This window comes from Hippopotamus amphibius, chromosome 12 (assembly GCF_030028045.1).
Source record: "Hippopotamus amphibius kiboko isolate mHipAmp2 chromosome 12, mHipAmp2.hap2, whole genome shotgun sequence".
Lineage (NCBI taxonomy): Eukaryota > Metazoa > Chordata > Mammalia > Artiodactyla > Hippopotamidae > Hippopotamus > Hippopotamus amphibius.
The window spans coordinates 14260964-14275957 of record NC_080197.1 but is presented as its reverse complement, the minus strand read 5'-3'; the positions used below and the strand labels follow the sequence as shown (position 1 = coordinate 14275957).

At 53.3% G+C, this 14994-nt stretch overlaps 1 protein-coding gene across 2 annotated transcripts in view; it reads right to left on the bottom strand.

The window, feature by feature from the left end:
* CDH22 (cadherin 22) overlaps positions 1–14994 on the bottom strand; it is a 71684-nt gene that overhangs the window by 10393 nt on the left and 46297 nt on the right. For both annotated transcript variants that reach the window (XM_057702547.1, XM_057702546.1), the window contains exons 7-9: positions 12340–12476; positions 669–790; positions 430–547 (exon numbers count right to left, since the gene is read on the bottom strand). In XM_057702547.1, coding sequence (XP_057558530.1) covers positions 430–547; positions 669–790; positions 12340–12476 — 377 coding nt within the window. The remainder of the gene's footprint in view (positions 1–429; positions 548–668; positions 791–12339; positions 12477–14994) is intronic.

Genomic DNA, 14994 nt, shown 5'->3' with positions numbered 1-14994 from the left:
AAGAAAACCATCTCCCAAGGTGATTGTGAAGATGCAAAGAGAAACGTGAGTAGGATAAAGCACTTTTTAAATGGAAGGGTGGGAGGTGTGTGCATGTGGCTTATTCCAACCTTCACTTAGATCAGGGGCTCTTTCTACCTTGGAGGCTGGCCCCTCCACCCCCACTCCTCATGTATTCCATCTCTGTATCTTTCCATCTTCCATCCTCTACCCCTGGGCTGCCCCCTCCGCTCAGCCAACCCATCTCCTGCTTGTTCCTCATGGTCTGGCTAGCAGGCTGGGTAACAGCCCCAGCTTGGCTCTGACTTTCTGTGTGATCTTGGCCCCACCACTGGCCCTCTGGGTGCCTCTATAATATGGGAAGGGGTTGGGAAGGCTAGACTCCACCCTCCACTAATCCTAGGATTTGGTGGTTCAGAGGTAACTCACCTTGGATGTCGAGCAGAGAGAAATGAGGGTTGCTGGGAGCTTCAGGCACCAGGCGGAAATAGAAGCGGTGCCCACTCTGGGGCTCGTCTCTGTCCACCACGCTGATGGTCTGGATGAGCTGAAGGGTGAGGAGGAGGGGGCAGGGAGCTGATGTGAGGCTGAGCCCACCCTGGGCTTGAGTAGAGGGTGCCCTGGCTAGTCCTGGCAGCAACCCCCAGTCCCCAGCCCCTCAGTGGTACCTGGCCTGGCTTGGCATCCTCACACACGGCTGCCTCATAGGGTGTGGCCAGCTCAGGGGGATTGTCATTCACATCCAGGATTCGGATCCTTAGGGATGCCCGGGATAGCTGGGCATGATTGTCTGTAACAAGAGCACAGCAGTAGGGTGGGAGGCATCCAGTGTGAGATCTAGACAATCCCCCCATCTAATGCTAGGACAAGATTAGGCAGTGGGGTCACACTGAGAGATCTGTGGGTTGATCAAGCTCATATTAGGACCAGGACCAAAGACATCTGGCTAAATGAGTCATCATCACCGTAACCATCACTACCACCAACACTGTTGCTACCATTAGATCATCACTGTAACCATCACCATTACTGTCACTATCACCATCACCACCACTGCCATTAGCATTGGTACCATTGGCATTACAACCTCCACCACCATAATCACCACTACCACCCCATCACCATCACCAATACCATCGCTGTCTCCACCATGACTACTTTCACCATCACTGTCACCATTACTAGTACCACTACCGCCATTAAACCATGCCCACTACCACCATTAGCATTATCATTGCCACCTCTACCAGCATAACTATCAGTACCACCATCACCTTCCTCACCACCATCACCATCACCAATGCCATCACAACTCCTCTGTTACCACCACCATTAGATCATCACCATTAGAATTACTGCCACCACTGTACCCACTAGTACCACCTTCCTCATCTCTGCCAGCATCACAAACACTAAGGCCATCACTCTCACCACCCTTATGCTGCCACTGTTCCCCTACTGCCGCCATCACCGACATCACCACCATCATCACCACTCACTATCTCCATCATCTCCACCACAACTGCCATTACGAGCCCCACCAATACTACCATGACGCTGCCATCCTCACCCAAATCACTATCACATCATCACCCCCATTCCCACCTCCAACACTACAAACACTGCCGTCTCCATTCTGCCATGCGGAGTGCACAGAATGCTCCTGGAGTATCCATGCCCATTATCTCAGGTATCCTTGGAGAAATCCTGTGGTTTGGTACAATTTCTACACCTATATTGCAGAGGAGAAACTAAAACACAGCAAAGTTTAAAGAATTGGTCAGCTGACAACTGAGTCCCAAACCTCTGCTCTTTTAAGATCTGATCCTGAGAGGCAAGACAAGATCACTGGAGGTGGGTCTTCGCCAGGGTCCTCAGCAAAGCCACACAGACCCCACTTCTCCAACGGGGATGTCGTTGAGGTCAAGGCCTGTGTTGTATTAAACCCTGGGTCCCCCAGCATTGTGGGATGTGGCATACAGTAGGTCCTACTAGATTTGCTGAATGAACGAATGAGTCATGGAAACATTTAGACAGAAAGAGACTTGAATTTCAGACATGGCTCTGACCCTGACACAGTGTTTGACTTTGGGTAAGACTTTTCTTTTTCTGATATCAGTTTCCACACCTGGAAAATCAACACAGCATAGTGATTAAGAGCAAGGAGCCGAGTGGTTTCCATTTCAACTCTGTCACTTAGTAGCTGTTTGATCCATGCCAGGTCACTTGACCTCTCTGTGCCTTGGTTTTCTTACCTACAAAACAGGGTTACGAGTATCGGGTTGGTTAAGAGGACAGATTGAGTTAATATCTGCAAAGCACTTAGAAGTGTGTATACAGCACATAAGTGTTACGTAAGGATTTGTTAAATAAACAGGCATCCTTAAAGGATCCTTTCAGCAATGACATTCAGTGACTCTAGGCTGTTGGGACACCTCATCCCAGCCTGTCCTCTCTGAGAAGCACCCTGAATGTTGGCCCTTCATAGCACCCCCACTGCCCCCCAGGCCTCTGAGTGCTCACTGGTGCCACGTCCTTGGCTATCTTAGCCACGAGTTCATTACTGACATGTTCTACCCGCCAGTGAAATCAAGGACGTCCCCTGGGAGAGGAAACTACCTCCTTCCAAACAGTGACCTGATGGCTGGGTCTCTGGCCCGGCTGGCAGGGAGCTATTTGGGGGGCAGCCTGGAAGCTTCCAGGCAGCCAGGAACCCCGTGAGTTTTGAGGGGGAAGTGGGGGCTGGTTGGTTGCTTCGTTCTCTGAACTCAGGGGCCCACTGGAGGCCGACTGCAGCTGCTCCTGTGTTGATAAAGAGAGACATGCAGATTGGGAGGCAGGTGCGGCCACCTCCTGGGGGGTCAGGGAAAGGAAGGGGGGGCTAGTTCTTAATTAACTCAGACCCCAACTCCTCTCTGGAGCTCCCCTTAGGCAGGGGCGCCTTATCTTCTCAGCTCACCCAGATCTGCCGCTTCAGCGATTAGAGGGGGCTTTTCCGGGGGCGGGAGATGGGAGTCGTGACTGGGAATGCCGGGTGAGCTGTTATTTTTAAGAGTGTTTTGCTGGAGAACTTAAACAGCCAGCCGATGGGTGCTTTGGGGAGGAGGGGAGGAGGGGAGGAGGGGACGAGGAGAGGAGGGAAGGGTGAAGTCTGCTGCCAGGAACAGGCACCTCTCTCCCCAGTGAGGCAGAGGGAGGGCAGGGGGTGGCCAGGGCCCCCTCCCTGTGGTGGGGGTGGGGTGCAGGGCTGGAGGGAGAGACAGGGTCCTATGCCGCCGTGCAGAAGGAGGACCTCAGAGTAGGATGAGATCCTCAGTGGGCAGACACACTGCTGGAGGGCTGGGTCCACTGCTGGTGAGACCTCCATGACTGTACCATTCCTTTGGGTTCTGCTGGGCCTCTCCTACCTCTTTTTCCCCCCAGCTTTACTGAGATGTAATTGACACATAACATTGTGTAAATTTAAGGTGTAAAATGCTGTGATTCAATACACTTAGATATTGTGAAATGTTTGTCACAATGAAATTAGTTAATACATTGTCCTATTCCTCCTTTCAGATGTCACGGGTCACCTCTTGGGAAGGCCCTGAACGCTTTGTCATGAGTGAGAGTCTCAGATCTGAGAGGTGGGGCATCTGAGAGGTGTGCCTCTACGTCGCCAAAGTTGCCACCTACAGAGCTTATCCCAGAGACCCCTGCACTGGGGGCTGGCCTGGACCCCCCAGAGCTCGTGGGCCAGCCCTAAGTCAGCACCCTGTGCTCTTGACATCATGGCAGTCTCCAGTCTGGCTCATTAGAATCACCTGGGAAGCCTTTAAAACGTACTCACACCCAAGACTTGGTCATTGATGGTTTCTTAAACAGCTCCAGCTGCATCTAACATGCAGCAAGTGTTGCAAACTACTGCCCTGGGGTGACTGGCAGGTGCTGGGGGAGGTCCAACCAGACATCTAGCCTCTGACTGGCTTCCTCCAAACCCCTCCTGGTCACAGCATCATTTGTAATAATTGATAATAATGGATAGTTTTTACCACCTTAAATGTTTCTGGTATAAAACAAGAAATCCATCAATTAATCAATCTTCCTCTCTGTGCAGGACTCTGTAATTTTTTTTTTATAAATTTATTTACTTATTTATTTAATTGGCTGTGTTGGGTCTCTTCTGCTGTGTGCAGGCTTTCTTTTTAGTTGTGGTGAGTGGGGGCTACTCTTCATTGTGGTGTGCAGGCGCCTCATTGCCGTGGCTTCTCTTATGGCGGAGCACAGGCTCTAGGCGTGTGGGCTTCAGTAGTTGCAGCACATGGGCTCAATAGTTGTGGCTCACGGGCTCTAAAGCGCAGGCTCAGTAGTTGTGGTGCACGGGCTTAGTTGCTCCACGGCATGTGGGATCTTCCTGGAGTAGGGCCCGAACCCGTGTCCCCTGCATTGGCAGGCAGATTCTCAATCACTGCGCCACCTAGGAAGCACAGGACTCTCTAATTTATAACAAAGTTTCTTATCTATGACTTCATTGGATCCTCAAAACAACCCACAAAGGAGGTCTTGTTAAATCCATTTTTTAAAAAATTTTTGGCCGTGCCACATGGCTTGCAGGATCTGAGCTCCCTGACTAGGGATCGAACCTGGGTCCGGCAGTGAAAATTTCAAGTCCTAACCATTGGACTGCCAGGGAATTCCCTAAACCCATTTTTTAGATGGAGAAACTGAGGCCCAGAAAGGGGCAAGACTGTCCAAAGCCACAGGCAAGTCAGTGGCAGAACTGGGGTTGGGTCCTAGGTCTCCCAACCCTAAGTCCAGTGCGTGGTCTAGATGCAGTGCAGTGGGCCCTCCTGCTGCCTGAATGTTTGTCCATCCAGATGCAGCTACTTCTCGGAACAAGGCCCAGGCTGACCTCACCCAATGCCCAGCGGCAGGTACCCTCTCCAGGGGCTGGATCCCCATGGGTCCCGCCCCCCTCCCTTGGCATCTCAGTTCAGCTGACTGACATGCAAATTAGTTTAATTATTTCTTCTTCTAAAATAAATTATATTTTGCAGTAGCTGCAATATGTTGTGTCAGGCAAAATTACATTCAATATTTTTAAACTAATTGATGCAGCCTTGAGGAAGGCTGATTGACAGCCCAGAGCTAGCAGGCCCGCAGTCTTAACCGATTCCTAAATTAAAATTAAACGTGCTTCGGCCGGGTGTGTCCTCTCGGAGCTGGCTCACCACTAATCCGGGGAGGTGGCAGGTGTAGCCCTGGGAGGCTGAGAGGCTGAGGAGGGTGGGCAATTCCGTGGGGGCCTTGGGAAGAGAGCGGGCTTGGGCGGGAGAGCGGCTGTGCAGTGTGGGCAGGCCCCTTACCTTCTTTGGGTCTCAGAGTCCCCTGTGTATAACAAGATGGGGGATTGGACTGGGCAGTTTGAAACTAAGACTTCTGGTTTCTGCTGACTATTACAGTTTGAGCGCCTCCTTTGTACCAAGGACACAACATTGAACAGGACTAACACGGCCTCTGGGTCTAGTGGCAGGGACAGACATCACTCCAGACTGTGATAAGAGTTGAAAGAAAAAAGTCCAGGACAGTGAGAGTATGAGGCAGGGGCTCCTACCCTGGAGGGGTGCAGAGATATTTGCCCTGGAGTAGGTGACCTTTAGGCTTAGAACCAACTAGGAAGTAATCAGGTGAAGGGGATGGGAAGGAAAGAGTGCTCCAAGCAGTAGGAACAGCACGTGCAAAGGTCCTGGGGTGAGAGGGGAGGCTGTAGATAGTAAGACTCTGGATTTCTTCTAAGGAAGACCCCCCACCCCCTGGCAGTTCTTAACCAGATGTCTGGACCAAACTGGACTTGGAGGGCTGGACACCAGTAGGAAGGCTAGAGGGGAAGGGGCCTGGCCTAGTGAACCTGCTAGGGAACTCCTAGGAATGTGCCCCTCGCAGAAGAACACCAGCAAACACACATCGAGCACCTGCCATGGGCCAGGGTCTATTCTGCCTCATTGCATCCTGTCAACCATTGTGGGAGGCAGGGATTTGAATTATTGCCATTTTGCTGATGAGGAAACTGGCTCAAAGAGGGTAAAGAACTTGCCCAAAGTCTCATAGGGAACAATCAACAGAACCTGGGTCTGTTTCCAGAGGAGGAGTTTCTACCCATCAAATGGTCCTACCTTTCTGACCATCTTCAGCTGCCAGAGTCCGACTTGCCCCAAGGCCCCAAATAAATGTCTCTGCCTCCTCCAGGAAGCTTTCCTTGACTGCCCTCAGTCCTGCGCAGACTATAAGCCAAAGACCTACATATACATAAAGTCCGTGTGATCTTCCTCGCTGGCCTCATCCCTCACCCCACTCTCTCTTTTCCTCTGCTCCAAGTTTCCTGCTTTGCCGCCTTCAGATCTTTGCCCAGATGCCTTCTCAGAGAGACCGCTTCTGATGATTTTATTTTACTTTGCTCCTTGCAACCCCACCAGATACCCGCTTCCCTGCTCTACTTCTCTTCACAGCACTTATCCAACATCCCCTATATTTTTACTTACTTAACTTGCCCATCATCTATCTCCCCCACTAGAAAGTAAGCAGAATCTTGGTCTCTTGTGTTTACTGCTGTATCCCAGCCCCTCTGAGCATGGCACACAGCAGGTGCTAAATAAAGATTTATCAAATGGATTTCACTGTCTGTGACATCCCTGACTATGCTGGGATGCTGCAGAGGTGACAGGGAGAGACTGAGACCTCTGGATGGACTAATTCTGTGGGGGCTGCATCACCCCCACCCCCCGATCCCGCCATCTAGGGAGCAGTCTAGCTTTGTGACCCTGTTCTCGCCTTTCTCTCTGGACCAAGCTTTTCTCATCCGTAAAACAAATGGAGCTGGACTCTGAAGTTCTCCTTGGCTATCACAGAGAAAGAGAGAAGCCCAGAGAGGAGAGAAGTGAGGTCGCAAGAGTGGGAGTGGGAAGGAGAGTGAGAAGTGGGGGGGGGGGGAGAAGGAGGGGGACAGAGAAGTGGGGGGCAGCTGGAAGGCACCTCCTTCTCCCTCACTTGCAGTGGTACAAGGGTGGGAGGAGCAGAGCCCGGACCTTTATCTCCACCGTCCCCTCAGCGCCTCCCCCTCTCTCCAGGGAATTAAGTTGCATCCAAACACCAGGCTCTGATTAGCGCTGGCCAGCTGGGCAGGAAGATTTATCATCCCAATTACGAGCTGGCCAAGACAAGCAGGCAGGACGTGAGGGGGCCTGTGTGAGCAGGATGGGGTGCTCCAGGGGAGGGGTGTCAGGGCTGCTGAGGGGGCAGACGCCTCCCACTCTCTGCCCTGTCCCCACTCACCTCCAGTGGAAGCATGAGGATAGGATGCCCTCTCAGTTTCTTTGATATCTGTTCAGCTTCCACATGGAGATTGGAGGTTTGACCTTGTTGGGGTGGGGATGTTTGGTCCTCCAAAGGGTGGGGGAGGACTTTTGGGTCAAATAGGGGCCCTGGAATCGGGGGTGGGGGGGAAGTTTTCCTCCCTAGGGATGAGCTGGTCCTGATACTTCGCACAGCCCTGTGAGACTCCATGGACATCACAGAATCTTTGTTCCTGTCAGCATCTGTTAAGTACCTGGGTGGCACAGGGTCCCAGGAGTTACCCAGTCCAAGAGGAACCCAGGCCTGACTTACACACCTCTGGTGATGGGGAGCTCCTTGCCTTCCAAAGCAACCCCTTCCATGCAGGGCTGTGCCAAGCCTCTCCCAGATGGCACCACAGTCAGCCTCCCTGGCACTTCCTCCTGCCTTTCCCAGCCCTGCCCTGCACCCTCAGCACATGTCTAAGCCCGAGTCTTCCTGACAGCCTCCCATCTGTTCCCCGCTCCAGGCTGCCTGTCTCTTGTCCACCCTCCCCCATGAACCCGAGTGAACACTGGGGGCTGCACATCTGACCATCTCCCTCTTCTGCTCGAAGACCTGCACTGGCTCCCTGTGGTCCCCAGGAGATGTCCGCTGCTCACAGGCCATCCAAGCCCTTCCTGTGGAAGCCCAGTGAGCTTCTGAGCACTCACCTCACCGCGACTGCCCCAGCCATCCTCTGGCCACACCCAGTCTCTCTGTTCTCAGAATGGACAGTGGTCTTTCTGCTGGCCAAGCCTCCAGGCCTTGGCTCGCAGGCGTCTTTCTGCTGGGAGCTCCCAAACCCCCTTTCCTTGGCCTTTGAGACCCAGCTCAGATATCCGCTCCTCTAGGAAAGGCTTCTTGCCTGCTTTCCCTCTGGGTGGGCAAGTCCCTGCCTGTACCTCCCGAGTGCCCAGCCCCACTTCCTTGCACTGTGTGTTGTCACTGACAGTTGATGTGTCTCTCTCTGCCTACCTGTGAGCTCCTGAGGTCAGTGGCCAAGACTTTTTACCACCAGATCCCAGTGCCCAGGCCAGGTGGGTGACAAGAGGCCCTTGGCAGACACTTTATATAAAGCATTCAGCATGATATCTGGCATATTGTGAGCTTCAAATAAATAGAAGCTGTTATTATTAATAGTTAATAACAGTTATTATCCTTATAGCCATCCAGTATGGTACCATTTAACAGATGAGAAAACTAAGGCAAGAAGAGGGGAAACAACTGTCCAAACTCACAGCTGGGAGCCATGCCACTAGACCCAGTTTTTCTCCATCATGACACCCTGCTTTCCTAACTGGACAGGCGAGCCCATTTATCCATCCATTGAGGAAATATTTATACACACCTACTAAGTGCCAGGCATGGTGTGAATGTTACGGATACAGATGAGACCCTGCACTCATGGAAGGTACTGTTTCCTGGGGAAGAGAGATTAACTAAGTATGCACACAAATGCATATATAAATCCTAAAGTGTGCTCTGTGCTATGAAGAAAAAATCAGGGGGCTGTAAAATTGTGAATTGGCCTGGGGTGACCCAGATGGGGAAGCTTCTAGCTGATCTGGTTAACTCTTTGCTGTCCTGGGAAGCTAGAGACCACCCCTCCAGACCAGCTTAGGGCCTGGAAGAGCAGGCCGGATGCAGGCCCCTAGCACCCCCACACCCCAGTGCTGGCTTTCCAAGTCCTCCCCCACCCCCACCCCCCATCTCTTTGAAGACTGTCCCTTTACAACTGCCCTTTCCACTGAAGGATTCAGACACAAATTGTACTTTAAATTCAATATCGGTCATTAATATTTCATGATTACAAAACGTTAATGTCCGTGGAAGGAGCGTCTGCAGGGGCAGAATGGATGACTCAGAAGTTCGGGGAGCAGGGAGCCGGCATACTAAGTGGCTGGGGAGTCTTTGAGCTAATCCGGCATGACAGGCGGTGGCTCCTGGCTGAGTGCTGCATTCTCCGAGGTGCTTGGTGCTTGCAAAGCTTGGCTGCTGTGTATAAATATTTCCCCTCTGATTCTTGTCACCTCACGTTTGTTACACCTGGAGCAGGCGGGGTGCTGTGACCCTGCCACCATCCCTTGTTTCTGAGGAAGCCAAGTGGATGCTTTAGCAGGAGGGCAAGGGTGTTGCCCTTGGGGTCCTGGCTGGCTGCTGGGAGCCCTGGTCCTGCATGGACTTGCTCTGTGACTTTGGGGCCATCGCTATTCCTCCCCAAGCCTCTATTTCCTTGGCTGTAAAGTGGGGATAATAATTTGTCCTTGTCTTACAGAGATGGCAAGAAGCCGGAGTGGGTGGGTTATTTGCGACACTCCTGGCTTTGTGCCTGGCACCAAATACATATGACTTGAGGGGCATCTGGGTGAGAGCCGGGCTGTGCAGTCAGACAGGCTGGGGCTGGGAATTTGGACAAATGACTTCAGCTCTCTGAATCTTAGTTTCCTCATCCACGCATTGGGGATAAGGGCAGAATCAACACCTGATAGGTGGGAAGATTCAATGCACACAGCGCTGTAGAGTGCCTGGCACAGAGTTGGTGCTTAAGTCAAGTGCACAGAGTCAAAATTGATAGATACCACTAACTGAACACTAAGTACTAGGCTAAGTTCTTTCTGTGTATTACCCTATTTAATTCTCCCACCAGCACTGTGAAGTGGGAAGCATTCATTTTCCCATTGATTAATATCCCTGGTAAGGGTTGGGCAGGGTTTGTGAATTGCAGCTCAGAGGGGAGTGTTCTCTAGCCCAGTCTTTTCCTTTCAGAGACTCATCTCCTTCCCTATGCTCAGTTGCTGGGGATGGAGAGGGGAATAGAAGTGGGGCCCACAGAGCAGAGTACCAGGAAAAGGGAGGCCACATAGCAAAGCTGTGGAGGAAACCAGGAAGGCTTGGTCCAAATCCCAGTTCTGCCACCGCATATCCTTGGACAGATCTCCTAATGCTCTGAGCCTCGATTTTCCCATCAGTAAAATGGGTGCTGACCTGTAACTGATCATGATTCAATAAAAGTATGTGTTAGAAAGCATCGAGCTCAGTATCTATTAGGTAAACATTGTAAACTGCGGGGGAGAGTCCCCCTGACACACTCTGTCCTGTGAAATGGAAGCGTTGCAGACTTTGCAGGTGGCTCTAGCTGCTTTCTCAAAGAGACTCCCTGGGTAGAAGCCAATGCTTAACCCAAGGAGGGACTTGCTAGTGCTGGGCCGTCGGGCAGTGTGACAGCTGGTGGAGGAGATGCATCTGTGGGTAGCGAGAGCAGGCATCTCTGCCCAGCAGCCCGGCCAGTCCCCCTGGCTGCCCAGGGAGCAGGTTCAGGGAGGTAAGGAGGGGGAGCTGTCTTCCCTCCAGTCCAGCCACCACTTCCTCTCTGGCCACCTTTGTTATCTCCCTTTCATGCGGTGGAGAAGTGGATTCAAAGGCTTGGGAGCAGCAGGCACTGAGGTTTGAGCCAGCTTTGTATTTTCTTTTAAACCAAAGTTGAAAGAGACAAGGGAACTTCAGCCTAGGGACTTCCTCGGCTGGAATGGGCTGGTGGGGCCCAGGAAGTGGGAGGCACCAGCAGGGGGAGGAGGAGGAGGATGGCAGCCAGGAGGGCTTGAAGGGGCAGGAGGGGCTTGGGACCAGGGCATGCAGAAGGGAGTTTGAATGGCACCTGCCCCAGCCCAAGGCTCAGAGACTCTGAGTATTCCTGTTGTCACCACTGCTTGCTGGTGGCTCTGCTGGCTCCTGAGACTGGAGAACTGACAGAGTGGGGGAGCTTGCAGGTAGGGCAGGGGCAGTGTCAGCGTTGCTCTAGTTGTGGAGGAGGCCTGGAACTGCCCTCTCCCTACTCCTGGGGTGCTGTGAACCCCCATGCTCTCAGCTCCTCACCTCCATGGCCTGACTTGTCTGGACCCCATGTCCCAGGGCACCCTCTTTCTCTCTCAGCTCACACTCCTCCCCAGCTGCACCAAACTGCCTGTGACACACACACACATACACACACACACTTCCAGAAACTCAGGCCAAGCACCTTGGAGTCATCCTTGACCCCTCTCCATCTCCCTCCTCCATATCATCCCATCAGCAGGTCCAGGGGCTCTGTCTTCAGCCTGTCTCCCAAACGGACCACTTCTCACCATTTCCATGGCTATCATCCTGGGCCAGGACACTATCTCATCTTCCAGGCACTGTCACATGTAACTTCTAACTGAGCCCCCGCTCCTCCCCCCGCCCTGCAGCCCCCAAATAGTCTATTCTCAATGCAGCAGCCAGAAGTATCATGTCAGATAAACTCCCTCATCTGCTCAACCACCCCCCAGTGACTCCCACCTTATACGGAGTCAAGTCTAAAAATCCTGCAATGGCTGACCACTCTGCCCCTTGCCAACTACACTGGCCTCCTTGCTGTTCCTCCAATGCTAGGCCAACTACACCTCAGGGCCTTTTCTTGGACTGTTCCCTCTCCTTGGGACACTCTTCCCTTCGATGACGGCATGACTCTCTCACTTTACTGAGCTCTCTGTTGAAATGTCTCCTTCCCAGAGAGGCCCTCCCCTAAGAGAAACCATCCCCTGCGAATCCCCTTCCTCTGCTTTCTTCTTTCCCAGTTTCTTGTCAGCACTTAGCATCAGCTGCAATGTGCACACCTTTTCTCTCAGTTTGTTGACAGTCTAGCTCTACCCCATGGAGACAGGAGTTTTTCTATCTTGTTCGGGTCTGTATCCCCAGTCTCTTTTTCAGATCCTCTTTTAGGGGATTGGTGTGTAGGAGGGGCTTAATAATTGCTGAGGGAAGAAAGCCAGTCCCAAGACTGGCCCTGCCTTTTTGGCCTGGGATCCTTTCCAGATCTTTGTTCCTGCAGGTCAGCTTTTGCTGACCACTCCTCCATCCCAGCTTCGCCCAGTTTCTCACTCTTTGCCCCGCTCCCAGCCCTTGGCCCCTCCTCCCTGGGCTTTTCCCCGCCCACAGCCCCACCCTCAGCCATCGCCCCGCACCCTGGCTCACCTGCCTCCATGGCCAGCACCGTGATGTTGTGCCAGCCGGCCGTCTCTCGGTCCAGCCCCTTGCCGGTTACGATGGCGCCCGTGTCCGCATCGATATCAAAGATCTGGTCCAAATCCGAGTCGCGGTCAATGGCGTACCTAAGGGAGGCAGGTTGGGGCTGATTGAAGGTGCCCCGGCGCCAGTGGAGCCTGTGCCCCGTCCCTCCACCCTGTCCCGAAAGAGGAACCACCTGCCTGGGAGACACAAGAAGCAGAGAGACCCTTTCCGACAGACGAGGAGTGGAAATGGATCTGAGTTTGCATCTCAGCTGCACTGGGTACCTGCCTTGTGACCATGGGCAACGCTCAACCTTTCTGAGCCTCAGTTTCCTTAGCTGGGTAATGGGGCTAATAATTTGCATCCCACGGTCGTTGTGAGGGCTGGAAGAAGGCAAAGTGCCCAGCACAGAGTTAGCACTCACGGGATATTTGATTCTTATCTTTCCATAAGAGGTGACCCTAGAACTAGGCTTGAGAAAGCGACAGGCTGGCATTCCAGGCAGGGGGAACGGAAGCTGCAAAAGGCAGGTGAGAATTATTCAGGGAATGGCGAATGGTGCAAAAAAAGGCCAGAACTGGGAAGTGGGGAGGGGGAGGCATCAGAACAGGGAGAGTGCAGAATTCAGGGGGTTGAGTGTCCTGGGGACCCACGGGGGATTTTAAGCAGGAGAGAGAGGGTCGGCTCTGCCGCTCTGAGGCTCTCCGGAGGCCCCGGAACCGGGACACGGGCTGAGCAGAGGCCGCGGGAAGGGGTCTGGGAGGATGGCCGCCGGCCCCTCCCCGCCAGCGCAGCACGCCCGTGCTAATCTGCGGCTTTTCAGTTGCCGCGTGAAAAAGCCCTTTGTTCCGCCTTCTTCCCGGGCCTTTGTGCGGCGGCTCCAGGCCTGAAAGGCCCGTGTCCAACACATGTCTCGGGCGGCGGCGGCCCAGAGAGGCCCCGCCAGCTCTGTCCGCCGCTTCCCCGCGCTGATAAGGCGGGCGGGGGCGCCGCCAGGCTGCGCGGCCGACAAAGGCCCCGAATGCCAAGCAAGGGCTCTTTGTGCAGCGCGGACAAAGGAACGTGGTGGGGCGGGGCCCCAGGCGGGGCCCTAGCCCCTTCCACCAGCAGGAGGAAAGGGGCCCTTCCCCCATCTTCCAGAGCCGGGGGGAAGCTGAGGCCCAGGGAGGTGAGGATACCAGAAACACCCTTTACTGGGAACCCAAAGCCCTGAGATGACCCTTCAGTGCGGCCTTGGTTGCATCACCAAACCTCTCTGAGCCTCAGTTTCCTCATCTGTTGAATGAGGTTAATGATACCCAGTGGGACTGCATAGATTTGGGAGCTGGCTTTGACTCTGCTTCTTACTCCACTTGTGTGACCTTGACAAGTCACTGGACCTCTTTGGCCTCCGTTTGCTTGTCTGGAAAATAGGGTGATTCATACCTCACAGTGGTATGGGTTAGAGGAGGTAATTCATGGAACTGGGCATAGGTGACAGCCCTTATTCTTTTCCTGTTCACTGTTGTAGTGGAGGTGGAGGCTTAGTGGCAAACTGCAAAGGCCTGGGCACATGGGTGTAGTGGGCATTACAGCCAGTCTCCTGAGTCCTAGCTTAATGCTCCTTCCTGTCTCTAAGCTTGCTAAGCCCACATCCTCTTTGGCCCTGATCAGCCTGGGTCCCCCAGACCTGGGTGAAAGTGTGTGGAGAGGTTCAGATCCAAGATGATAATTCCTCCCACCAGTACAGCACTTAGCAGTTAGTAGCTCACGTTTTCCCTCCAGCCATCCCTCCTGTTGTTCCTTTAAGCCTAAACATTAGTTGAGTGCCTTCTCTGTGCTGCTCTGTGCTAAGCCCTGGGAATAAAATGGCAAACAAGACAGACGAGGTCCCTCCCTGCCTGGCATCTTGTGAGGCCCATGTGAGCTCATCCCATTTTGCAGATGGAGACATTGAGGCGCAGAGAGGAAACGTGCCAAGCTTAGGGCTGCCAAGTATGGTTGTGCAGGTTGTGTCCTGCACAGAGTTACCAGGCTGAAGAGGAGAAGTGGGGGTGAAGTCCAGCCAGTGTTCTGCTTACTCAGCCTTGTGTCCTAGCCCAGGGAGCATCTGCTCAAAAGGGGGATCTTTTTCTTATTTACAAAAGGTGCCATAAGGGCTAGCGATAACCCTGCCCAAGTTTGCACAGGGAGTGTCACAGAATTGGAATTTGTCCCCCAGTTTGGGCATCTGTACCCAGAGTTGTTTATAGCTCATTGAACCACCCAAAGTGGCAATGCATGGAGTCTCAGGTTGCCTTTGCCCCAGGCCTGGTCTGTTGGATGTTTGCGTCCAAAGGAAGTAGAACCAGACTCTGAGTAGTGTCAGCTCGGCTGGAAGGAACTGTGGAGACCTCCTCCTGACTTTACAGGTGGGAGAAGTGAGTCCAGGAGAGAGCCAGGGGCATAACACAGCCTGGGGCTCCTGATGGCCTGGTCACGGCTGGGTGTGAGGCAGGACTGGTGGGAGGATGCCCACTGCCTTCTTGTTTCTCCTCTCCTTTCTGCTCGGCCTTCTTTCCTCTCTTCTCCCTCCTCCTCGCCCTCCTCCTCTCAGTTATTCTCTTTTGTTCCCTCCCGGAGGGGAAGCGGGGAGCTGGA